Source organism: Puntigrus tetrazona, chromosome 10 (genome assembly GCF_018831695.1).
Source record: "Puntigrus tetrazona isolate hp1 chromosome 10, ASM1883169v1, whole genome shotgun sequence".
Taxonomy (NCBI): Eukaryota; Metazoa; Chordata; class Actinopteri; order Cypriniformes; family Cyprinidae; genus Puntigrus; species Puntigrus tetrazona.
This window is the reverse complement of record NC_056708.1, coordinates 8,375,704-8,402,735: the sequence shown is the minus strand read 5'-3', so window position 1 is coordinate 8,402,735 and position 27,032 is coordinate 8,375,704. Positions and strand designations below refer to the sequence as shown.

The 27,032-nt window shown below is 35.3% G+C and overlaps 3 protein-coding genes across 5 annotated transcripts in view; 2 read left to right on the top strand and 1 right to left on the bottom strand.

Annotated features, from left to right (window-relative positions):
- cadm2a (cell adhesion molecule 2a) overlaps nt 1-27,032 on the top strand; it is a 1,030,129-nt gene that overhangs the window by 629,754 nt on the left and 373,343 nt on the right. The window lies entirely within an intron of this gene.
- Nucleotides 1,140-4,550, bottom strand: stoml2 (stomatin (EPB72)-like 2). The gene is made up of 10 exons (XM_043250650.1): nt 4,369-4,550; nt 3,471-3,623; nt 3,288-3,387; nt 3,146-3,204; nt 2,968-3,069; nt 2,746-2,880; nt 2,515-2,659; nt 1,743-1,822; nt 1,492-1,620; nt 1,140-1,413 (listed from the first exon to the last, which is right to left on the bottom strand). Exons 1-10 carry the CDS (start codon nt 4,411-4,413, stop codon nt 1,291-1,293), a joined length of 1,071 nt encoding a protein of 356 aa, XP_043106585.1. The 5' UTR covers nt 4,414-4,550; the 3' UTR covers nt 1,140-1,290.
- Nucleotides 6,337-27,032, top strand: part of unc13bb (unc-13 homolog Bb (C. elegans)) — a 77,511-nt gene continuing 56,815 nt past the window's right edge. The window contains exons 1-3 of the mRNA XM_043250618.1: nt 6,337-6,575; nt 14,385-14,414; nt 23,263-23,362. Coding sequence (XP_043106553.1) covers nt 6,554-6,575; nt 14,385-14,414; nt 23,263-23,362 — 152 coding nt within the window. The 5' untranslated portion in view covers nt 6,337-6,553. The remainder of the gene's footprint in view (nt 6,576-14,384; nt 14,415-23,262; nt 23,363-27,032) is intronic.

Genomic DNA, 27,032 nt, shown 5'->3' with positions numbered 1-27,032 from the left:
ACTCTTGGACTAGAGCGGCTTAGACACTAACAGAAGCTACTACTGGAAACGCTGTGGGGAAACTTGGCTGGAACTTCTTTAGAATAAATCTTTGCACCATCATCTTGTCAGGGAGAATAAGTATCTGTGTGACCCCAGTCGGTCACGTGAGGAACCTCTTGAAAGCTTTGAAACAGGAACTGCCATGATGTGATGTCTGTTACTCCGACCTCAGCAGGTTTGGAGCAGCACATCTGCAATCTTTAGTTTGGCGTTCACAGTTCAGGAACCTGAGAAACCTTTGGGATCCTTGTATTTTAAATTAAGGCACCTCTCTGGGCACTCAGGATTTTGAGTAGTAGTTTGTTAATGGCAGCCTTCAATGTTCGGTGATTCATAAACTCCTTATTCACCACAGAGTGAGCAAGTGTTTCGCGCTTCAGTATCGACTTCTGAAATGTCTCTATGATTTTATAAGGGCTCATACAGAGTGCAGCCAATTCTCACTAAATGGAAAAAAAAAAAAAAAACTCAGATGGAAGGGTCCCATAATTCTGTTACACATACCCCTCTTAAAACTTTACGGCCTGAGTCTATATGATTCTTACGAGGAAGGTTTTTACTCGGCTTGACGAATTATTAATATACCGCACAACTTTGTATTTCAGATTAAATTAAAGTAACATTCGGGTTTACAAGAAGATAAACTCAGGTCAAGTCCATAGCATAAATAATCCTAGTCACCATTGTTTTGGAATTGTTTTCTAAATTGAATCATAAAAGAATACCCCTGAATTGTAAACACTTTTTTTTTGTAGTGCACTTCTAAACATAGAAAATAACTACACTTGCATTATAACATAGCTAATCTTCTATTTTATGGACAGATGTGTCAGCGGTGTTCTGTGAATTTAGAGACATTGGGAATTTCACTGGATTCAAGAATCGACTAAATCTACTTGATTGTTAAAGTGACTTCATATATCAGTAATGTGACCCCACTTTAACTGATATTTATGCCACCGAAATAATTTTTTTGGGGGGGGAAAAACCTCTTTACAGCCATACAGCATTTACTAATGTCCTGCAGTTCACCAATTCATTTGGATTAATAATGAATAATGATGAATGAACTTTTTACGCAAGCACTGGAACAGTGATTATCAGGAAAAACTAAATATTCCATATTTATTATAATAAACAAAAACATACACGCAATAAAATCTTCTGCGATTTTATCATTTCGGTTCTCTCGCATCAGTCTTCTACAACCAGAATCTTTGCAGTGTCAACGCTTTCCGTCTTTAACCATTATTTATGTCCAGTTTCTGTTTCAGACATAGCGTCTTCTTTCCAAACTGGCTCGTTGGTCTCAGCGGTCCCACTGTCTGCTGCGCTCTTTGTCTTTGATAAACTCCCGTATATTGCCATGGCCTGAAAACGATGAGAGAACAGTGACATTTACATATAAATATTACTATTAGGAAATATCTGCAATGGATGAAGCCATACCTGAGAGACCATGCTGCTGATGTCTCCTGTGTTGGAAGGCAATAAGATGGTGTTAGATTCCTTGGCCAGGTTGGAGAAAGCAGAGACGTATTGTTCAGCTACCGTTAAAGATGCTGCAGCGTTTCCATTCTGTACAGACACAGTTAGAAAAGGTCACTTCCATCTTCATCTCTGTATCGGTTTACAAATGATTGACTTCTTTCTGCATAAGTGTGATGTGGGTTCTTATGAAAGCCCTTCATCAGATCTACCTGCTCGGTGAGCGCCTCGGACAGCAGCTGGATAGCTTTGGCCTTTGCCTCAGCTTTAGCCAAAACAGCATTCGCTTCACCTGTACAGGGCAAAACAATATCATTAATAATTCATTACTGTTAATGTGTGTGCATTATAAAGACTGTAAACTAGAATATATAAGAAAATTATTTTTTCTAAAACACACATGCACGCGTAATTATCAGAAATATACAAAATACACACTTACGTTATGTAAACAAAAACCTTTATTTCGGATGTTATTAATCGCGATCATTCGTTTGACAATTACCGTTATACAATTTATTCTATATTACATAATTATTTTTATAATTATGAAATATTTTAAATCAAAACAACATAAATTAGCAGTTATTTCATTTAATTTAGTCAGTATCATTAACATTATTATATACATTTTTTTAGAAATGATAAAAAGGACTATTATGAAATATAATTTTGTTTTTTATACTTTTTAAGTTTAGCCTCTTCAGTAACTCAACTTAAAATAAGAAGCCATGCCTTGACAACTACCCCAAATATATAATTTTTAAATGTAAATTATTCCATTTTTACGATAAATTAATTGTGATAAATAAGCGATGAAATAGTTTTTGTATTTCAAGTTAATGAGACATTATTAAATAATTTACAATTATGTCAGGATATTGATTTAGAAATAAATTAAAATAAAAAAAAACAAACAACAGATATTTGTCTACTACAAACGTTAATCGAAAACCCAGATGTTAAGTAAAAAAAAAAACCCACCAGCAGCTTTATTTATCTGTTCGGCTTTCTGCCCCTCAGACGCCAGAATCTGAGCCTGTTTGCGACCCTCAGCCACATTGATGGCCGCCTCCCTCGTCCCCTCTGACTCCAGAACAGTGGCTCTCTTCTTCCGCTCGGCCTCCACCTGAGTGTGAATTATGTTACATCAGTAACACAACTGAGGAGATCACCGTAATCTGTAAGATGAAGTCGAAGGCCCAATCATCATACCTGCATTTGCATAGACTCTTTTACCCGTGGAGGAACGTGAATGTCTTTGATCTCGTATCGAAGACATCGAATCCCCCATTCATCTGATGCCTGGTTTATAGAGTGAACGATATTGGAATTCAGGGACTCTCTTTCCTGTCAAACGACAAGAATGATCCTTGAGCGCACAAATCAATGGTGAATACGATATTGTGTCACTGAGAGACTGTCTAGCATTCCCACCCTAAACACTTTGTCCAGAGTCAGTTTTCCCAGCTCTGATCTCATGGTGGTCTGTGCCAGCTGGGTAACAGCATATTCTGGGTCCTCCACTCCATAACTGGCCTTCAGAGGACAGCAGAAGCACAATATGAGAGGAGGAAAAGCCTAAAGAAGTTCTGTCAGAAAGCAGAGTGCTTACCTTAAATGGGTCGAGTATCCTGAGATATAAAACTCCATCTATCTGCAACGTCACATTGTCTGAAAAGTCAAATTAAATATCCGTTTCATCTAAACGATCCGTGACGGTAGGAGTGGAAAAGATCACAATGCCTGTGACTTACCGAGGGAAACGGCTGACTGCTCGGGCACATCGATCACTATCTCTTTGAGGCTTTGAACGTATTTAACTCGGTCCAAGATGGGAATCAGGAAGTTTAGACCCTAAAGGGAAACCAAAAAAACATGTCACTTTAATGGCTGGAAATAATTTCAACACATTGAAGATTTTGTTAAGGGTAACACACTGGTTCCAGGATTCGGTGGAAACGGCCCATTCTTTCCACCACCCAAGCTTCCTGCTGGGGCACGAACAGAACCACGGTGTTCAAAGGGAGGCTGGAAGCCCATCGATGTTGAGCACGGGTCCCCCATAAAGCAGGCAGGGTTTGCCGTGAATGCTGCACACAGAAGAGACAGGATGCAATGTAATCAAGAAAAGAAGCTAATTACATGGCTACACACAGATTCCACATTATACAACAAATAGAATTTAAATCAAATTTAATATATGTGCTGCCAATTAATTAATCCCACATCCAAAATAAATGTTTTGTTGTCATAATATGTGTATATATATAATACGCACACAGTATATTTTGAAAATATATTCATTTATATACTTGATTATATATAAAATATATTTATTTAGAAATTAAATTATTTTCTGAAATGCATACATGCATGTGTGCTGCTAAATAACTAAATGTAAATATACATATACATAAATATACACAATATATTATGTGAACAAAAGCTTTTATTTTGGATGCGATTAATCATTTTGACAGCACTAATATGTATATAATACACACAGGGCTTGACATTAACAGCCAGAATACCAGAAACTAGTACAACTTGACGTACTGTTTTTGTGCAAACAGTAACCATTCATGTACAAAAGGCTTTTAACAAAGGCTGAAGTTAAAGTACTCTGGGATGGAAGCCTGATGATGAAACAAATCGCTGACGTTACAATCATGACATTTACTGAACGAAAAATAACATTATTGTGATTTAAATTAATTTATAAATTAATTCTCGACGTCTATCCTTTCTATGTCTTTGATTTCGAAATGAATTTTAATGACTTTAATGTGACAGCATTCAACTGAAGGGTCAAGAGAAGCAAAGCACGTGTGTTACCTTTAAAAGACCACTCCCTGCCCGACACACCGCCGTCCTGATCATGTTCAGCCTTTATTAATACAGACGCTGAAAGATCACTGCGACAAATGAATGGATTCTTCTCGAGTTTGCACTACAAACGTGACCCCCTTGCAGTTGCGGAAATCACATTACAACATCACGAGGCGTGTATCAGTAACAAGAATCCGAGTCTGCGAGGGAAACAAATGCTGAATATATGGTTCCGGTGCCAACGTCCGTAAAAAGATAACCGTTACAAAAATGATAAGGTACTAAACTTTTATAAATTCTGTAGTAATGCATAAAAAAACTTTGCATAGGTCAGTAGAAATGACAGTTTGATTTCAAGTGAGCTCATAATGACAGCTCAAGTCTAGTGCTGTAATATATATAATATAATAAATATTATAAAACTATTAGTTTACATAATTGAAATTAGGCTAAAATAAAACGATTTGACGAAACGTATACACAAAATTACAAATGAAGTACCACTAAAACTAAAAGTGAGGCTAAAAAAAAAAAAAAAAAAACTCAATAACTCAATAAAGCTAAATGTAAAATTATAAAAAATGTGCAAATTTGCATAAAATAATTTGAATGAAAATAAAATCTAAATATCTAAATCAATTAAAAAAATATATATTTTTATATATTACTAAACATAATAATATTCTATATAATAAAATAATAGTAGGCCTATACAATTAATTGTTCAGTCTGATCTCTTCGTTCAAAAATGCATGTATTTGATTTGACATGTGAATCAAAGTCTTATATTAAAAAGATAATTAATTAATTTGCAGAACAAGAGATATTAAATAAATATTTTTTTAACAATTATGTTTAAATAAATAACACTGAAAAAAAAAGAACAAAAAGGTAAATAACTACAAAATAAATAAATAAATAAAAAAGTGTTAAGCGTAATAATGTAAAGTCAGAAAGAGGATTCAATCAGGTATTAAACAAAATAGAATAACTGGTCAATAATTTTTAGATCAATAATCAATTTTTAAAAAATAACAACATTTAATTAAAGAGCACACAGACCTTTAAAATCTTCATATATTTTTTTTATCCAGAGCATATAAAATATATAAAAAAAAAATTTATCCAAGTTTACTTTCTTTTATTATGGTTTAAATGGCAAAAACAAAATAGTAAAACAAACCCCATAAAGCCAGGAGAGGAGAAAGAAAAATTAAGAAGAAGAAGTTGAAAAAAATGCAAGGTATAATCAAAATTCAAGTTTTAATTGCTTTTCTATTTGTACTATGTTGAATAGTACAAACATATTTTTGAATTTATCTTTAAATAGGCTAATTCGAATTCCTTATTTCTTTAAAGAGCTTTTTGTTAGAAAACTTACACTTATGAATGTGAATAAACTTGAGTAACTTTAATAACAAAAGCTTTGTTACTTTATCATATTTATCCAAAATCAACATTTTCAAAACGCTAATTAAAATGAACAAAATACATTTTTCACATAACTGCAATGCCAGAAGATGTGGAGGACTTGTTTGGTGCTAAGAGCAAAAATAGCAGCTAACATAAATATCCTTAAACTTAATGCAAAAGTATTAACAGGGTGAATTTATTTATTATTTTAAAATAGATTTATTTTACCTTGTTTGTAACAAAAACCTGTGAGGTAGCCTAATAACCAAGCACTTTCACATTTGAGATTATTAACTAATTTTTTATAAGCGACAGAGCTAGACTTAGAGGCAATAACTTCCTTTAGAAATATATAACTAATAGATTTGACTGTACTCTCAGTTTTCTCAACGCTCATGTTAACAGGCCAACCTCGCACCTGTTCCTTCGCCAGTCATTGGCCACACCCACTAGCCCGCCCATTGGTCAACAGTCCAGCAAAGTCCGCCCTCTTGGTCAGGGGCAATTCCGACGTCATTACAATCCCTGCCAGCCCCGCCTTTTATTCCGTGAGTTTCTACACATCCATTTCGATCATGGCGTTTTGTCATCCAAGTCAAAACGCGTCACCTGTCGGATAGCGCAGAGTTACTCCGTCGAGCATCCGCGCATTATCTGTTCTCAGTAGTGCGCTCATGACGAGGAACTAACTTGTGACATCGTTTGAAATGTCGCCGGACAGCTGAGAACTTACTACAGTGACAGGATTTATCCAAGAGAAAAAAAAACTTCGGTTGCCATGTCTCTCCTCTGCGTGAGAGGTGAGTACTGTTTTCAATATTTTTTTCTAACTCTAATTTTTTTCTAACTCTTGCGCCAGCATGCAGGCAGACAGGTGTTTTGTTTCTTTAAAAGTTCAGACGCGCGAGCGATTATTGTTGTTGATGTTGTTGTTTACTTTCTCTGAGATATTTTTCCGTTTTTGTGGAGTAGTATGATAGTTTTTTTTAAATTAAGTAATGCTGTCACGAGGCTAAAATGTTATGCAATTTGAGATTTGCTATAGGTAGGATGTAGTTTGAGGGAAGCAGCTGTTTGACGTCGTGATGTAATACAGCTTTGTTGCAGAAACAGGACAGCGCAACAATATAAATTATTTCTGAAATTATTGAAAGGTGTAATTTTTTTACATGGAAAAAAAATTGGTGATGACGTTATATTTTTTGATTTTGCAAAAAACGTATAGGTGCGGATTGATTTAATATCAATAATGTATTTTGCGATTTAGTTATTAACATAATGTGTTTTGTAAATGCTGCTGGAGCGTCAGGCCCTCCTGAAGGAAAGCAGATCAAAAGCAATGTGTGTCATGCACTCATACTCCTTCAGAGACACATACTCCTTTTATCTCTGGTCACCTGCCAGTTGCAGATCAGCATCTCCATCATTTCCTCTCTTTCTTATCTACGCTCAATCGCTCCAGTGGCAGTGCTTTCTTTGCTGATTGCTGTCTTTGGTGACAGTGTCTCTGCTTAATGTTTACACGCTATAGCTTGAAGGCTGAGTGTGGGATGGGATGGTCTTAATACTGACCGCTCATCGTCATCTATGAAGAGCTGCAGGCAAATGTGATTTAAACGGTGACTGGCCGTTTGACAAAACAAGATGCATGAAACAAGCTTTAAAAAGAAGCAAATGCGAGCGACGTGATCTGTGAAAGAGTTTTGGTTTGAAGCATAAAGTGTGTAAAAGGCATTTGACTTCCTTCCTTCCTTAAGGGAAACTATACAGGCCTTTATCCCCCAAATCCTCCTTTCCTGAGGAACTTCTGTTGTTACGCAAGCATAGCAGAAAGAATCAGGATACAGGCAGAATACAAACACTTGCATAAGAGACAGGTTCTGATGATCTCCAAACAAGTCAATTAATAAAGAAATATTTGTGCATGAACCCAACCGTGTCTGTAAATTCTTGATTGTGTCTCACAAGAGCTTTCATTTCATTAATGTATGGTTTTTAAAGGTAATGGCTCTTTTCTAATCACACGCACCGTATTCTCAGATTTCACAAATTACACCTTTGACTCGCACGAAATGTGCTTGCAATTAAAGTCTGGCTTTGTGCATCACAAGGTAGAAAGCTTCTTTCTGCCTAGTTTCGGTTGTGTTGTAGTTTCACTATTTGTCTGAACGCAACAATTTAGTTGCCCTCGCAAAAAGTAATAATATCATTTATGGAAATGTTTCCAAATTTGCTAAATAAATACAGTGAAAACAGTAGTGTCGAGGAAATGTTTTCTATTTGATATATTACTAAAAAGTTTGTTTATTATTTGAGGCAAAGGTGAATTTTTAGCATCTTCTGTATCATATGATCCTTCAGAAGTCATTATTTTATGCTGCTTTGCTGCTTGAGAAATAATTATTATAATTATTAGCTTTTTTTTTTTTTAAAGTTGTGCTGCTTCATTTTTCTTAGTATAACTAATTGTTATTTATTTTTTTTCTTCTGCATTCTGTGATTTAGTCCAAAAGAACAGTGTTTATTTGACATGAAAATCTTTTGTAACATTACAAATGTCTTTAATTACATGAGTATTTCCTTGCTCTTTAAAAGTGTGTGTATACATATATGATGTTGCAGGGCATTCCAAATGACCGCATTTGTCAAGTGACGTGTATTTTTACAGAAGGGGTTCCCAGTGTAGGAAGCAGGAAACGGGTAGGGAGCTACTATCTAGCGCAGAAGGAACTGAGGACAGGTTGTTGCATGCACAGTAAGAACTGATGTTGAGCTGATTCCATCTTTCAAATATTGTCCTCTGTCATGTATCAACTGTGTTTGCACTAACCTAAGAAGCGTGCTGGATTTCCTGACTCACCATCCGCCTCTTTCATCAGGATCATGGTTTTGTGTCTTTATTGCTGTTCAGACAAAAGGCCCATCTCCATGGTGATGTCAGTACACACACACACACACACACACACACACACACACACACACACAATGAGTGATCTCCACGCACCCACGTTAGACAGACACAAAGAACGGCCCTGTGGGGGCACATGGACTTAAGTGTGTCCGGTTCAGTCCGATCTCTAGATGTGTTTGTTGTGGCTTTGAGGAGTAATTGAATCGGTGCACGTTTGCAGACATTTATCAACTCTGCTTTATTACAGCCACACGGGCTGCTGATCTGCCGTGGTCGCTCTGTTTAATTAAAGAGATAAAAGGAGTTATTGAACAGGCGTCTTTGTGCACTTGTGTTAATGGATGCGTATTTATGAAGCATGCATACATGACTAGGTTCTATCTCTACTGCGTTCACTGGCATTCAACTCATTGTGACCCCCCTGATGAGGAAATTAAGTTGGTGTTAGTGAGCTGAATCATTTATTGCACACAGAGCATGTATTTGGTTGTTTTTCTGCAGTTTTGCAGGATTTTATTAATTATTTATTACTTTAGTAACTCGCAATAAATCCTTGCTGCTGTCGCCTTTGATTTGCTTAGTCGTCAATTCGATGACAGATTTTTTTCTTTAAATTATATGTTAACATCTCAAAATTACTTCATTTTTCTGCCATGGAATAAAACCTAAAGGGAATTGCAACTTTATCTCACAATTCCGATAATTTATTTGTGACAGTTGTGTTATATCTTACAATGCAGAATATTGATCTTATTTAACAACAAAAGAGAGAACATTTTTAACTGCTCTATCACTGTAATAAAAATAAATCTACATTTTATATACACAGTGAAGAATAGGCAGTGTTTTTATACATTTGATTACTTTGTATGTAGCATTTCTTATTTTTTTCAGAAAAAAATAGGAAATTTAAAGCTTTCTATTTATCATATCTTGTATCTCATACCATATATCTCATATCATATATCACACATTTATTCTTATAGCCCATTTTTATTGGTTAAACATTGTTATAAGCTTGAACTGTTTTAATATGTCTATTAATATGTCGGCTGTTAATTATGATAAACTATCGGACACAGGCCAGACTAGGACCTTAGCATCTCAGGCCCGTGCAGAGCTCTACGTCGTTTAATAAGATTTTGGTCATATCGCCCACTCCATCTCAGAATTGTAAAATATAAAGTCACTGTTTTTTTTTAGTTTTGGAAGCGTTACATTGTAGAGGGAGAAACCTTCCTTGGGAGGCAGAAAGAATAAACCTTTATGATACGTCATGATGTGACTAAGTTTAAATGCTGTGCTCCAGAGGTAGTGAATGAGCGTCTTCTACGGAAGTGACTGGGGTGGGGTTGTAAATGTAATCCCCTGTCCATCTGTTGCTCTCCCTGTCCAGTCATCTAGCAACCTTCTCGCAAGCTGCAGGCTCAAAAGTAAATGATACACACACCGTTCACAGCTGAATAACACACAGTTTTCCACTTCCTGCGTTGTCGATCACTTGTATCACAATGTATAATGATGAGATTTTTTTATTAAATGCAGTGCCTTCTCAGCATTTAATAAAAAATATCATCATTATACGTCTCTGTAATTAAATCAATGATAATTGCTAAAAATGAACAAACAGAAAAAAATGTCCTCTCATGTTTTGTCTTTTTTCACGTTTTAACATAAGAAAGAAAAAGACTAATATTAGTGTAGATGCCCTTGTTTTTTTATGATACAACGAGTACATTGTGTGTTATGGGGATCTAATTAATGCAGCCTAACAATCCTTTAACAGATTTGAATAATAGAAGCGTATTAGTGTTGTGTCAGAGTTTGGCTGCTAATTAGGAAAAGAATCTACCACTATTTCCACGGTAATTAAATTTTGTTTAAATATTGAAGCCTTTTTCTCTTGTCAAAAGGCTCAATGCGAAATATAAAAAAATGATAATGCTACACTAGATTTATTTCAGATAAATGCTGTTCTTTTGATCTGCTTTCATCGTCAATAATAAGAAGTATTATTACGATTTGAGTACCATAATTATTGGTTACACAGAATCAGCATATTAGAACATAATGTATCACAATATTACTATTTGCTATTTTTTGTTGACCTGTAAGACCTGTAGCTTGACTTTTTTTTTTTTTTTATAACATTTTAGACTTTTTTTTTTTTTTTGTCATGCTGTATGAAAAGAGAAAGAGGCGGAGACATACCAGTTCTGATAAGATAAGATAAGTAAAGATAAATATTTCCTATTATAAAGTGTTAACTATTATCTACGAATTTCCCTCAGTAAATTCTTAACTTGCTGCTTATTTATAGTTAATGTGCTTGTTAAGTTTAGGTATTGGGTAGGATTAGTAATAGAATAAGGCATTAATATGTGCTTAATTAGCACTAATAAATTGCTAATATTCTAGCAATATGCAGCTAAGTATTTGGAAAATAAAGTGTTAAAAAAAGATCAGCCTAAACCAGCTACACTACCAAGTTTTTCCCCTCTCAGTCGGCTTTTTTTTGCAGAGTAGTTCACAAGTATATTCAGGAATAAATGCGAGTACATTGGTCAAAGGTGACATGCAGGAAGTTCCTGTCCAGCCACCCTCTATCTAAACACTGCATCTCAGAAAGGCTGTGAACGCATTGCTTTCCATTATTAACACTTCACATTAATGAGAGTCAATGAGTTTCCACTGACATGCTGACCCATTCCCTAAGGCCTTAAAAGAAACCTAACCTCTGTTTCCGCTAAGTTAGAACTGTGGCAAACAATCACACATCCCTCATCGCACAGACTTCCTGTGACAAAACACACTAAACAGGGATTGTTGCTTTCTGGGAACACATTTCTTGCTTTTGCGTTTTTCATTGCGACGTTAACCTTTTGTCTCTCAGACCTAATCTCAACATCATTATGCCCCACAAGGTTTGTGTTCATTTGTGTGCCATGTCTTGTCTGATATGCTGTGAGAGGTTACAGCAATATGCGTTAGTAATCCACTGTGATGTCTTGTGGCCTGCCGTCCAATCCCAGCATCCATCTGGCATATCCATCCAGGCACAGCCAGCACAGAAGCGAAAGCAGCTATCAGATGTAATCTGCCCTAAATCACAGCTCAATCCCATAATAGTTATTGTATGGCCACGGGCAGGGTCTTAAACGAAGGCAGGAGTATTTTTCAAAATGGGTTTTGTTTTGCTGGGATTTTTCTGCCGTTTATTATTTTTCTTTTTTCCTGGCCCTCCCAACATTTATGTTACATATGAGATTTTCCTAGGCACTGTAAAATGAAATAAGTTGACTTTACTTAAAAAGGTAAGAAACCGATTGACTTAAAATTTCCAAGTAAAGTTGAAAAGGAACTTTTAGTTGGTGTAATTTGTAGAGACAACTTGTTAATCAAGTGCACTTAAGTACTGTTGACTCCAAATCGTTATTTGTGCTTGTGGAGAATCCTGGGTATCTTCTGGTATCACAGTATGTTGATGGCAATGTGGGGTGGGTTACATACACAGTCCTAATTAAACAAAAAACTTCTTCAGTTAAAAATGGGAAATCTCACAAAAGTATGTCACAGGCTCCTTCTCCAAGGATGAGTGGAAGGCCGCTAAGAACTGCTGAGCTCTTTGCAAGTGCCAGTGCTCGGTAAAAAAGATGCCATTTACATTTTACATTGTATGTATAACATAAAATTAAATATGAGATTTACAAACTTGCGAATCAAAGTAACCAGTAACGTTTTCTTCAGTCACTGCACACATTTGCCCTCGTTTTTTGAAAGTTTCATGACAATATAAGAATAAATTTATGGAAAACATTTAAACTGTGCAGTGTTTTTCAGCCAAGATGCTGATCTGGATTATCTGCTGGTTTACTACATAGTTTTATAAACAATTACAGAATATATAAATGCAGTCATACAGGCAATATCAACCTCTCCTTTTTTTTTTTAAGTAGTTGTACAAGTAGGATGTGACGGTTTAAATATATTTGCACACAATTTTAACTAAATGCAGTTTGTTTAAAAGAATGAGAATATGTGTATGTTTTAAGCACAAAATTTACATTCACACCAAGCATGATGACTATAAAGATAACTGTATTAGCATCCACGCCTGCAAATTATATTGTTTGTTTACATTAAGCACATTCACGACAGTTGCTTTAAATTTGTGAAAGCAGGATGGGATCTGACTCCCTATCAGTGTTTGTATCGTTCATCTTCTGGAAGAAATCATTTTGACAATTTCCACTATATCATTTTTCTGTGCCTTTTATGTATCGTTGTGGTGTGAACTAATTCATTTAATATTCAAAACTATTTTAGAGCTATGTCTTTATCTTTATAGTTATAGTTTGATCAAAAAAGAATATCCAAAACATCCAATGTTGCTATATAACGCTACCTTACTTAATCTGAACAGGTTGCATCAAAGCACTGAACAGTATAAAGCAGAAGAATACAATGACAGGGATGTATAATGACGAGAGTGAACAATTTGTTATTAAATGCAGAGACGGTCTCTGTAGTCAATTCGACGATAATCACTAGAAGTTAAGTGTCCTCAACAAAGCAAGCCAGAGGCGACAGCGGCAAGGAACCAAAACCCCATCCATACAGAATGGAGAAAAAAAAACCTTGGGAGAAACCAGACTCAGTTGGGGTCAGTTCTCCTCTGACCGGACGCCCAGCACTTAACTTCCAATTCAATTTTAAACGCAGCTGTGTCAGATAGTGTAAATGACCTATTGTGTGTGTGTGTGTGTGTGTGTGTGTGCATCAGGATCTGGTGATCTGTCCACAGAGTGCATCTAGGTTTTCTGGTCTCTGATGAACATAATCTCTGTGTGCTGATCCACCATCTAGTCTGGATACAAACTGTGAAACTGATTAAGAAAGAAACAAGACTAATATTAGCGTAGATGCCATTCTTTTTACGATGTCACAAGTACATCGTGTTTTATGAGTAGTGTTCCTGGTTCCAGCAGATCTAATTAATGCAGCCTAAAAATCCTTTAACGGATTTGAATCATAAAAGTATGTTGGGGTGTTATGTGTAGGCCAAGTTAAAAAGATGTGTCTTTAATCTAGATTTAAACTGGCAGAGTGTGTCTGCTTCCCGAACAGAGTAAGGGAGATTGTTCCAGAGTTTAGGTGCTAGATAGGAAAGCAGTTGATTTTGATATTCTAGGTATTATCAAATGGCCAGAGTTTTGAGAATGCAGCGGACGTGCAGGACTATAATGTGATAAGAGCTCGCTCAAGTATTGAGGAGCTAAACCATTCAGGGCTTTATAGGTAATTAATAAGATTTTAAAATCTATCCGATGTTTGATAGGGAGCCAGTGCAGTGTTGACAGAACCGGGCTAAAAATGTAAATTAATTAATGGTGTGTATTTGTAATGTCTGTATGGCTTTTAAGAAAACTTTACAAACACGTAACTCCATCATTCGATATATATATAGGACATATAGGATTATGAATAAGATAACATAACTGTTTGTTATTTTTTTATTTATATATTTTATTTGTTAAATACAAGCACAGAATGCACCAAAATTGTTGAATAAATAAATAAATTAAAAGGTGTAGATTTATTCACTCATGTTATTCCAAACCTGTGGGATTTATTTTCTTTTTAGCGTTTATTGGTTCATACAATGAAACATAATTTTTCTTTTTCTTCTTTCTTGCAGTTAAGAAAGCCAAACTCCAAGGAGCTGCAGGTAGGCAAAATCTTACATGGTTTTTCTATTCTTTTGAATGCAATTCAGAATTATGTAACAACAATATTTGCCTTTCTCTGAGCCATGGAAATCTTATGCAAATTATCTAGGTTTTGTGATTCTTGGACAGTGTGGGATTTTTGAGACTTTTTTTGGTGCAATTTACACTAATACAGCACTACTCAAATCACAGCACTTCGTTACGTTACATCTGCATCAAATCCTTAATTCTCCTAAGAAATCTTGCTTCCCCTGCTGAAACTTAAATTGATAATTGATGCTGCCTTTCATATGCCGATATGCCATTCATCTTGTTGAGCTTCAGAGCTTGTAGCTTGTGAGTTGGTGTGTAAGATCAGTGTAGGTTAAGCCCAAATCCCCACACCCTTCCTATCTGCAAATCCTCACTCTGTTGGCCTTCACATCGATCCCATAAGCCCGACTACAGTGTCCCTGAACAGGAAGGTGACTTGTGTGTACTGTGTTTTCCTGAAAATCATAATCTACAGGTACAAAAAAAAGCTCTGGAGCCGCTTCTGGATTGTAATGGGAAGAAACAGGATGCCTTACATTGTAGTTATTATCACAATATGGGTGTTGACTAGAGTTTACGGGAGGTGTAAACCTATAAATCAATATGTAAAGCTCTGAAAATGCTTTGTAATGATTGTTATTTTATTAAATAATATCAAGTAATTTTGTAAGATTCTTTTTAAAATTGTATTTGTCTTTTGTACTTTTAAATAAAAATTTTTATTTCCTCCTTCCTTTAAAATCATTTGACATCTTTGTTTTACATATTTGTAAAGGGAATTTTTTGTAAACATTAGGTTGGTACTTCTGCCTACGTCTTATGTGGCCTTTCCAAGATCACGTAATAAAGACCCACATATGTAGCCTGTGTATTGGAGGGGTAATGCTAGTCAAACATTTGTGTTTAAAAGAGTATAAATGTATTTTATTATTATTATTTTTTAAAAGAAAATGACAGTTCGTTATAGTACCTTATACCTGCAATCCACTGAGTCCTGCTCTATGGTCCACTATGCACAATCCTGGAATGTTTTTCTAAAAAAACAACTTCCTTGCAACTGATGAAAGACATAAACAATTGTATCTTGATTCAAGAATGTTTAGATATTTTTACTAGAGAAAATCAATCAAAAAATTAAAATAAAATAAAGAGATATATATATATATATATATATATATATATATATATATATATATATATATATATATATATATATATAGAGAGAGACAGAGAGAGAGAGAGAGAGAGAGACATTTTCACCACTGAATAGAACAACAAATGGATAATTAAAAAAATGTTTGTTTTTTTTCACATAATTACAAATGAGTATATTATCCTGCTGTTTTAACTTTATAACACAGTTGCATTATAGTTCCAAGTTATAAGGGCACCATTGTAAAATGATGTAAATTTTTTATTGTAAGAAAAGTTTTAAGTTTAAGTTTTTTTTAGTTTTTTTTTTTTTTTTTTTTAGAATTAACTTTATACTTTGAGGCCATGAGTACATATTTCGCAGTTCAGAGAAAAGTTAAAGTTGCCAGGAAAGAAGTCAGATTTGTGAGATGTATGTAAACTCGCAATTGTAAGTTCATATTTCACACCTGTGAGTAAGAAAAAAAAAAGTCAGAACTGCGATACTAAAAACTTGCAATTGCAAGGGGAAAAAAAAAAGTCAAAAACACTGGAGCCCACAGACTTTTATTGTATGGCCACAAACACCAAACTGTTTTCATCTTTTGTGTTCCGAAGACTGATTAACAAGCTTATATTTGGAACATTAAAAAAATTTCATATTTTAAATTCGGTTTTAACAATGTCAACAAATCACGTCCCAGCGTGGTAATATTACCAGAAAGTGCCTGTTTTGTCAGAATGAGACATTAGCGGGCCGTGTACTCCCTGTGGGACTCTTGAGCACTCGGATCACACCTGATCCTGAATTTCCCAATCACCCTGCGCCATCACTTAAACAAACAAGCAGATCAGCACATGTCAGACTCTATTGTATCAGAAAGTAAACAGTTGCTTGAGAATATGCCTGTCAGTCTCTGTCTGTCTGTGACAGGTGGCTCTTTTGTATTCCAGCGCTGAAGAGTGTTTACTTTACCTCTCTAAAACCTCTAAGATTGTTCTGGCAGAGCCAGGCTTATCCGGTCTCTAAAAGTGTGCCCTATATTAAACAGAAATCTGTTTTTTTCATGTAACTGCAAATGCAACTTTATAATACTCTAAAATGCATGTTTTATAATTTATAATGAACTACTAAAATGATTTCACAAAATCTAGCTGTCATTGGCTTTAATAAACTGCAATTTTTGTGGCCTGCCACCCTGTAACGTGTAGCCATCACAGAAATAGGATTCGAAATCACTAACGACTCGTTTAGTCTGTGTACAGCTGATTCTTTATTTTATCTTTTTATAGAGATATTGTGCACTTTTGGATTTACAACTTTGCAGATTGTTTACATTCGCATTTTACAGCTACACCAACAACCAGAGTGGTGAAATTATTTCCGATTGACCCTTATGATCGCTTTTGGAATTAGGCTCATTCTCCAACTCCCCCAGAGTTAATGAGTTGAGGTTTACTGTTTTGTAATCTAGTTTGCCAATCTCTAGGTCTGGTGGTAACACCTTTAGCATAGCTTAGCATAGATCATTGAATCCAGAGTTTTTAGGAACTATACTCCCGACATGATAATCAAGGAAGTTTGCAGCAGTTATCTTGCAGTGCCTGAAAACAGCCAGACCCTCTTGCTTGCACGGGGAGGGACTATCTTTTCACAGACGCTGTGTGATAGTTAAGTCAGCAGCAAATTTAGATTTTTTTTCTTTAATTGATCAAATAAAGACATTAACGGTGTTATAAAAGAAAGGTAGAAAATTGTTTGTTTAATTTGTGATTATTTTACAAAATTTGAACTCTATTTCTAATAAAATGACAGCAGCCTAGAAGTGCGCTCCTTAAAAGTGCCCAAAATTATGAAGTTATGTCTTTAAGACATATATGATACTATGAATACACCATACTGTAATTGTTGAGGGAAAAAATCCTAGTGACATAATGCATAACTCAAATATTCTTTAAGTCCACCAACGTTATCATAACCTTTTTGTTAATGTGGCATAAACTGCAAAAGCATGTACAGGTACTATGCACATTCAACAATCCCTTAAATGAACCTGTGTATGCAAACCTCTTATCCATCCCATTCCTCATACATGATTCATCAGGGATCTGGAACGGAAATGTCAGCTCTCGATTGTACCCTACCTTTGACTAATTTAATGGAAAACTCAACTGGAATCAATAATGAATGGTGACATGTGATGCAGTCATCAAAAAACAGTAAAACCTTCATGTTCCCATGAAACTTTAAGTTTAAAAGATTAATGTTTTGCTTTAAGAAGGAAATTTGTTTGTTCACTCACTATCAAGTTAACTTGAGATCTATTTTACATGCAGAATGTGTCTTACGTGACTGGGACGATAACTTTAGTCCTTAGCTTTGTGTCCCGTTTTGTAGCTCTGTGGGGTTTTTTTTTTTTTTGTAACTGTGTTGTTTCTGTTGTTTTTATTATTTTTATGTAGCATTGGGGTTATTATTTCACTGTATACTGCATCAGCTACATATGGACAAAAAGCTACAAATGACAATAAAAGCTTCTTGAATTTTGAATTTTGAATCTTGACAAATGTTAGAAGTCTACAGTGTTTTTTACAGCTAATTTATCTGCGATTTTCTGTGCAGCAGCAGATGTGTTATTTTATATTTAATTACATTTTTTTTTGTAATTTTAAATATGTTTCTAACATCAGATATTTCAGAATAAGCCCGTCACATAAAAACTAAAATCTCCGTTTGGATGTTTTTCATTTCAGTTAAGAGTATGTGCTGATTGGTTCTTGGTAGGTGTTTTTTGTCCAGAATAAGCTTGAATCTGGACTAGACGTTTATCTTAATATTCAAAAGTCGGGTATGTGAAAATGATCCATTTCTCACTTCAGTTTACAGTTCTATTCACCTAATATGTTTTTCTACTGTAGCTTTTCCCCATCTCCCTCTCTCCTATGCTACCTAACATGATGGATAATCAGGAGATGTGCTGAATCTGTAATTGGCATCTGAATGTAAAGTGGCTCTCTGCTAACCGGCCAGGTGTGATGCCTATGACATCACAGTTTTGTGTCTCGATGCACACTGTTTTATTAGTTCCTGTCAAACCCAACCTCCACCTGGCTAGATTCACAACAGAGAATGGATTTCCATGGCAGTTCACTGCTTGCATTGGTTGTGTTTTAACCCTCATTTTTGGTATTTGTTTTAAATGAGCCATTGCTCCGAACAAACTTTGCGTTTCTATTTTATATAAAATCTTTATATTGTGAAATTGTTATATTTCAGAAAATCAAACCTGACTATTTTTACTTTCTTTAAAGTATAATTCACCCAAAAATGAATATTAGCTGAAAAGGTTCTCCATACCACTTCCATCCATGAATAAATGTCTCAGAAACCATCTTCACAAGATGTTAATTGATGGACTAGAGGGGTGTGGATTTTTTTATTCATTTATTTATTAATTTTTTCAGCTGTTTGGACTGCTGATGGCACCCATTCACCGCTTTTTTGTGACATGGGCAAAACAAATTTTTGGGCCCCCATTTCCATGTTAATATAATAGGCCTAATATTACCACCCATTTTTTTTTAATCAGTGGAAACCATTATAGTGTTTTCTATCACATTAAGCATTTGCATTCAGTCAATAATAATATATTGTAGTTCTTAATGTTTTAGAACCATTTGGTTGATTTACTGCCTTCGGAAGTGAATTATTTCTCTAATAATTAAAATAAAACATTCTGGAGTAACAAGCACACATAAATTGTTCAGGTAAGACATTTGGCATGTTTCCATACAGCTGTTTTTTTGCATACCTCATCTCAAAGCATTTCGTTGGAAATTTCAAAACGTTATTTTAGAGCTACAAGCAGAAATTAAAGTCAATGATATGCAGGCTAGCACTTTTAGAATAGAGTCAGAGGGAAAGAGAAAGAGATTAGGTGTGTGCGTGAATGCTTGGGTGCTTCTCTTAGAAGTGTTCAGGAGCAAATTAAACTGCTTCAAGAACCTTGCTACCGAGAAATGTCATGTAGCTCTTGGTGATCAAGTAATGTAATGCTGCATTTCTCCAAATCTGTTTCAGTGAAAAAACAAAATCCTCTACATACTTCATCAAGGCTTGAGGTACATCTTTAGCAACTTTTTATTTTTTTTGTGAACTATTTCTGTCATTGGTCTACTTGGATAATCATTATAATTTTTTTAAAAAATGCTTGTATTCACAATATTTCAAGAAAATGTGAGAATGTAGTCAGATTAAAATAAATGTTATTGTAGATTTTAACTTGATATCATTTCCTAATATTATTACAATTATTTTAAGTATATAAGCTCATCTAATGCAGGACAAGCACCTGCTCGCTCTACACTTATCTTTGTGAATGAATTGGATCGTATTTTTGCCAATGTGTCCTATTTGAACAGTTTTTTTAAATAATGTGATGGACTACAATAAGGAAACTGTACATTATTTTTACCCTTTTCCAGACTGCATGTTTATGTATTGTTTCATTTGCTCTGGACCTTTTATAATGGCCTATGTGACCGTAATCATGTCAAATCTCTGAATATTTATATGTGTGTTAATGTAAGACCACTGTTCTGTGGGAAGGAGGAGAGCATTGGGCAGCACTCCTGGCAGACCATATCATTGGGCACGTGTTGGCCGTCCCCAAATCGCTGGCAACAGGAAATGAATAGTGTTGGTTATGTCACAGTCTCAGTAATCCTTCTGCTGTCGACTCTAGCATGTATGTGTGTTTACGTGTTTGCATACACGTTTGTATGTATGTTCATGAAGGGCCATCCTTATGAATTTGACTTGAAAATATTCTACTGACATGAAGCCATTTTTTTTTTTTTTTTTTTGGTATACATTCAAATGCAATTTGTGTATATACAGTCACGTGAATCCACCATTTAATATATCTGTTTTTCATTTCTAATCTAAAATAAACAATTTTGTGTGGTAGAGAATCAAAAATGTCAGGGTGGTACATCCATCCTGATATCAAGAAAAAAACCTCCTTAAAAGAATTCAATTATCAAAAGGAAAATCTTTGCAGTTTCATATTCTTTATTATTTCATTATTTTTGTTTTCATATTCAAAACTAAAATTGTCAAAGTCATGTGGCGCAACCAACATGCTGAAGTATGAACTAAGGCAAACCGTTATGAGCAATAGTGATAATGAGACCCCAAATTATAAAACTACCAACTACAAAATGAAACTAGATTTTTACAAGAGAGATGTAAATTATGGTTAGAATTGAGACCACACTATGAGAATTGACCATTTTTGTCTATACCGATTCTATATATGGCATAAATTCATAAAGATCTGATGCTAAACTGATGCTTTTTCCCTCTGTTGAGGATCTCATGAGATTATTGAGGGCAGGACGCTATGGGGGAGGGGAATCACACTAATCTTTACTCTCACTCAGCACTACAGCATTATTGCTTAGGCTTTATTTAGTCACAGTCCTGCCACATGTGCTCTGGGATTCCCAGGCGAGCTTGATAAACCAGCATGCACATTTATTTATTTATTTACTTTTATTTTTTTGTGATCAGTGCTGTTGCTTTAGAAGTGTGCTTCCTGTAAACACTATAAACACTACACTAGGTTATTACATGTATAACAGGTGAAAATGCAACTGGTATGATTCCATTGTTCCTGTTTAGATGTTTGCAGTTGTTATTTTACAATATACAATACCTACAGATTCTCTCTACCAGTGGATGGATATATATATCTTCTCTCTCATGGAAGATTATCTGCAATGTTATTATGATTTGTTGAACTATTAGCAGAAAAGACATCTACAGTGCATCTGAAAAGTATTCATAGTGCTTCACTTTTTCTGCATTTTCCTTATTCTAAAATGAATTCAATTTATTTATTTCCTCAAAATTCTGCGCACAATACCCCATAATGACAATGTGAAAAAAGATTTTTTGAAATTGTTGCAAATGTATTAATAATAAAAAACCTGAAAAATCACATTTACATAAGTATTCACAGCCTTTGCCGTGAAGCTGTAAATTGGTTCAATTACATTCTGTTTCCACAGATCATTCTTGAGATGTTTCAGCAGCTTAATTGGAGTTCACCTCTGGTAAATACAGTTTATTGGATATGATTTCAAAAGATATAAACCATTCTATATAAGGTCCCAGGGTTGCACAAACCAAGCATGAAGACAAAGGAATTGTCTGTAGACCTCAAAAACAGGATTGTCTCGAGGCACAAGGCTGGGGAAGGTTACAGAAAAATTTCTGGTGCTCTGAAAGTCAATGAGCACAATGGCCTCATTCGTAAGTGGAAGATGTTTGGAACCACCAGGACTCTTCCTAGAGCTGGCCGGCCATCTAAGCTGAGTGATCGGGGGAGAAGGGCCTTAGTCAGGGAGGTGATCAATAACCCGATGGTCACTCTGTCTGAGCTCCAGCGTTCTTCTGTGGAGAGAGGAGAACCTTACAGAAGGACAACAATCTGCAGCAATCCACCAATCAGGCCTATATGGTAGAGTGGCCAGACGGAAGCCACTCCTTGGTAAAGGGCACATGGCAGCCCGCCTGGAATTTGCCAAAAGGCATCTGAAGGACTCTCAGTCCATAAGAAACAAAATTCTCTGGTCTGATGAGACTAAAATTGAACTGTTTGGAGTGAATGCCAGGTGTTACGTTTGGAGAAAACCAGGCACCGCTCATCACCAGGCTAATACCATCCCTAACAGTGAAGCATGGTGGTGGAAGCATCATGCTGTGGGGATGTTTTTCAGTAGCGGGAACTGGAAGACTAGTCAGGATAGACAGAAAGATGAATGCAGCAATGTACTGAGACATCCTGAATGAAATCCTGCTTCAGAGTGCTCTTGACCTCAGACTGGGGCGACGATTCATCTTCCAGCAGGACAATGACCCAAAGCACACCACAAAAATATCAATGGAGTGGCTTCACAACTCTGTGAATGTCCTTGAGTGGCCCAGCCCTAAATCCTATTGAACATCTCTGGAGAGATCTGAAAATGGCTGTACGCCGTCGCTTCCCATCCTACCTGATAGAGCTTGAGAGGTACTGCAAAGAGGAATAGGCAAAAATTCCCAAAGACAGGTGTGTCAAGCTTGTGGCATCATATTCAAAAAGTCTTCAGGCTGTAATTGCTGCCAGAGTTGCATCAAAGTATTGAGCAAACGCTGTGAATACTTATGTACATGTGATTTTTCAGGTTTTTTATTTTTAATAAATTTGCAACAATTTCAAAAAATCTTTTTTCACATTTTCATTATGGGGTATTGTGTGTAGAATTTTGAGGAAATAAATGAATTTAATCCATTTTGGAATAAGGCTGTAACATTAAAAAAATGTGGAAAAAGTGAAGCGCTATAAATTCTTTCCCGGATGCACTGTATTCCTGGAATAAATTTGAAACTTAAACACAAAGTAGTAAAAAATCTTTTGTCTAAAAAAACATCATGAAATGGCATAACAAGCATTATTTTCTTATGTTGAAGTTATGACATGCAGGAAAAAAATGATTAATTTAATAAAAAAATGAACGCATAACTTTAAACTAGGGACAGTGGATGGCTTTATTGTGGTCTTTATAATGCTAAGGGTTCATTGTTTTTATTTAAAGAAAAGCTGCATATAAAAATGTTTTCTGCTTTATTTCTAGATAAATTCAACGCCTATGTGACACTAAAAGTGCAAAATGTGAAGAGTACCACCATCAATGTGAGGGGAGACCAGCCATGCTGGGAGCAGGACTTCATGTTGTAAGTTGTTTTAGCACAACTCGCTCCTGAAACATTAATTCCCAGACAGCAATCTATTATTACTAATGTACTGGTCATTTACTAGAGGGTAGGGATTGTCATACGTAGAGGGTTTGGATGTCTTTCTGCTAGTCATTTATCTGTCACAGCAGTGAAAGATATCTTACCTGGCAACTACACAAACTCACTGCTATAAAGCTTTTGTTGCCAAACTAATGAATGTCTCTCACCCACCAAGATAAAGCCAGATAATCAGACTGTTTGTGTTACATTAAGTTCCAGTTGTTTATTAAAGGTGAAACGTGTCCTTTTCTGAGTTCAAATACTTTCTTTTATTATTAACATGATGGGACTTGCCAGCAATGACCTCAGAGGAGACCATACCTGTTTGTTCCGTAACAATGAGGAAAAATTCAGAGAAAAGAGGATGAATAGAATAGATACACAAGTAGGACAGATTACCAGATATCGGTCACTTTCAGATAGAGCTGTCATGATTCCTCCATTCAGTTTGAGTCCTCGATTGTGTTCGTCAGCTAGCAAATTACCAGAGGTAGTGCATTCCATGGACAGAATCCATAAAAGACATTATTAGACCATTTTCCAAGTCTACATGAAATATTATAAATGGTCATGAACGACCTTTGTTTTTTATTTTGTACTACTCTCTCTGGTCCAGGTCCACTTATAATGTTGTCATGTCCACTTTAGACTGACTTTAGCTGTTGGAGCGTGGCACGACACATGGTCACACATGGTATAGATACATAAAAAAGGTATATAAAAATACAAAGATGGATTACTCCTATACTTTTGAATTTGAGAAAGTGCAATGCGCAAGAGGGCGGGATAGTCTTGCCTTCTAAATGGCCTTTAGAAGCTTCGTTTCCCATTGAAACCTGAGACTGGCTTGCATGCTCATTGGCTGGAAAAATAAGCCTTTTAAATACTATTTGAGCATTAGAAACAACATTTATGGGGCAGTTCATTTCAGATTTTTGTTACTATTTGAAATAGTAAATAATTTTGAGTTCAGCAAGATATATAGATGTAGATATAGATAAGATATATGGTATACATTTGACGTCTTTAGACAAAATTAGCGCATTACAGACTTAAGGCAGTAACCCAGAGAGCATGCCTAATTTCCACAGGCAGTTGGCCTTTCACCAGGAAATAAAACTGGCTCAGGGTTTTCTTGTTGCTCATTTGTTTTCTCTCAGAGATTTATATCTGTTTATTTAGATTCCCGCCCTGTCCTCATATTACATTCTCAGGTGTTGGATGTGTGTCTTTGTTTGCGTAGTCATTAGGATGCGGCTGTCTATAGTTTTTCAGCTTATCTTGACTGTTGTTTTACACTTGTTGGACTTTGTATGTATTCTTGAACTTTCTTGGACTGTTAAAGGTTATATGCTTGGTAACATTTTAAAATAAGTTTCATTAGTACATCACTAAACATATAAGCTAAGAATGAGCGATACTTTATTAATCTTGAGAGTGACTTTTATCCAAAAAGGACTAGTCTATTTTACACTCACACACACACACTCACACACACACACACACACACACAGGAATTGCTACAAACATCACACAAGTAAAATAAACCAAAATACAGAAACCTATTTAAGCACTGTTTACATTCCCTGTGATCTTCTATGCAGCTAAAGACAGAACTATTAGCATGTTGTGCTCAAACCTTTACGATGGCATTAGAACTGCTACACTTTTGTCGCTTGTGAAATCAAAATGGTGTGCCGTGGGTGGAAATCTACAGATTAAGGAGCGGTAATATTATAATGAGATCCCTTTGCAATGTCACTAGGGAAGTGAGATCACACACAATTTTTTCAGACTCTTGCGGAAAAAGTCTAAACAAAACAAAGTTACTGGGTTAATCTTTTTCAACGTTTCCCTTGTTGGTAGAGGCACCAAGGACCTTTTTTATAGTCAGGAGTCTGGAAAAGTCAGATTTTCATGATATGTTACCTTTTTAATGCCCTGTGAACAAATTTGAATAAACGATGAACAACAAAATTTGACTTAACTAACTTTTAACAAAGATTAATAAATAGTGTAATGAATGCATTGTTCATCGTTTGTTCATGTTAGTTACCACATTAACTAATGTTAACAAATGACACCTTTGTTTGTAAAGTGTTACCATATCATTTTGTACTTGTTCATTCAAAATGCATTACTCTATGTTAGTGGTACTCAACCGCATTGACATTAAAACTGTTTTCTTTTCCAATGTTTGATTTAAAATACAGAAATGTATTGTAATAGTGTAGTAAATCAAATGCTAATATTTTGCTGCCTAAACTGTGGTACAATTTTGTCTAATGAATTTAAGGCTTGTTCACAAGGACACTAATGTATCGTCATTGCCATTAATGACTTCTTGCTTTCTTGTCTTAATGTAGCTTGAGAAAGCCAGATGTCCTCATAATTGAACAGAGCCCTTTAATCTAGTCGAGGTTTGTGTGTCTTTGCTTTCAGGGGAACATTTGAAAGCAGCATTGAGGTTAATTAAATAATTCTTGATCCCTCTGGGACTAATAAAGGCCACCATAGGAACTGACACGGAGTAGAGATTGATTATATATTGATTATTGAATATATATTACGTGACGCTTTCTTGCATCAATAAATTGTTAGCGTTACTGTGAAAGACTAATTTTGTGCATAACATGCAAACCATCTCAAAACCATACTGTTATTTATGTCATATGCTTTGTTTGTTTGGAAAAATGTCTCTTGTTCACAAAGGCCATTTACTTTATGAAAAATACAGTAAATACAGCAATATTGTGAAATATTATTACAAGTGCCACTCAAGAAACACTTAAAGTTATTAGTTCTTTAGAAGTACGTTTGTTTTCTTTCGGACTTATGTAATTTTAACATAATGGTTTATTGTAAATCTTTCATAAAACAATTGGTACATCAATTATAACCTTGAATGGAATGTGAAAGAATGCAAAAATTATTTCCCAAAATATTTACACTGAATAATTTTGTAAACAATGCTCTTTGATTCTGTCTCATTGAATCATTGAATATCATTGATCTTGATGTCTTTGTGCTAGCTAAATAAGCCAGTTTTTAGTTACATTTTTTTAGCCAGTTAGCACTATGCTAAGCTTGTAGGCTAAAGTGAATGCTAATGAATGGTTCATCATCTACCGGGTGAAGTCTTACCACTTTCAATGTATTGCCAAACTATTCCTAAACAAGCCACACGATTTGGCTCGTCTTTCATGTCCATACAATGTGGAATGATTTGAATAACTGGCTAAATCAAATAAAAGATATATTACTAGTGTTTGAGAGCACATTAACTGAAGATTAGCTAAACATTACAGTATGTAATGTTCCAGTGTTTCCTTCCAAAATAGCCTATAGCTGAACTATTTATGTGTTGCCTATATTTCTGTTGAACAAATGTAGTGTGTTAAGGTTAAGCCAGAGAAACCTGCACACTTTTGTGTGTTTGCCTTCTCTCTGAGCCTGTTTGAGTAGCTTAAATAATTATGATGCTATAACCATATTGCCAGTGGGATTACGTCTGTTTATATAGCTCCTCATTTGTTTGTTTGATCAAAGGGCAAAGTTATTGTATCATTCAGACATGTCACAAGGTCAGCTGTTCTATCTGAACTCC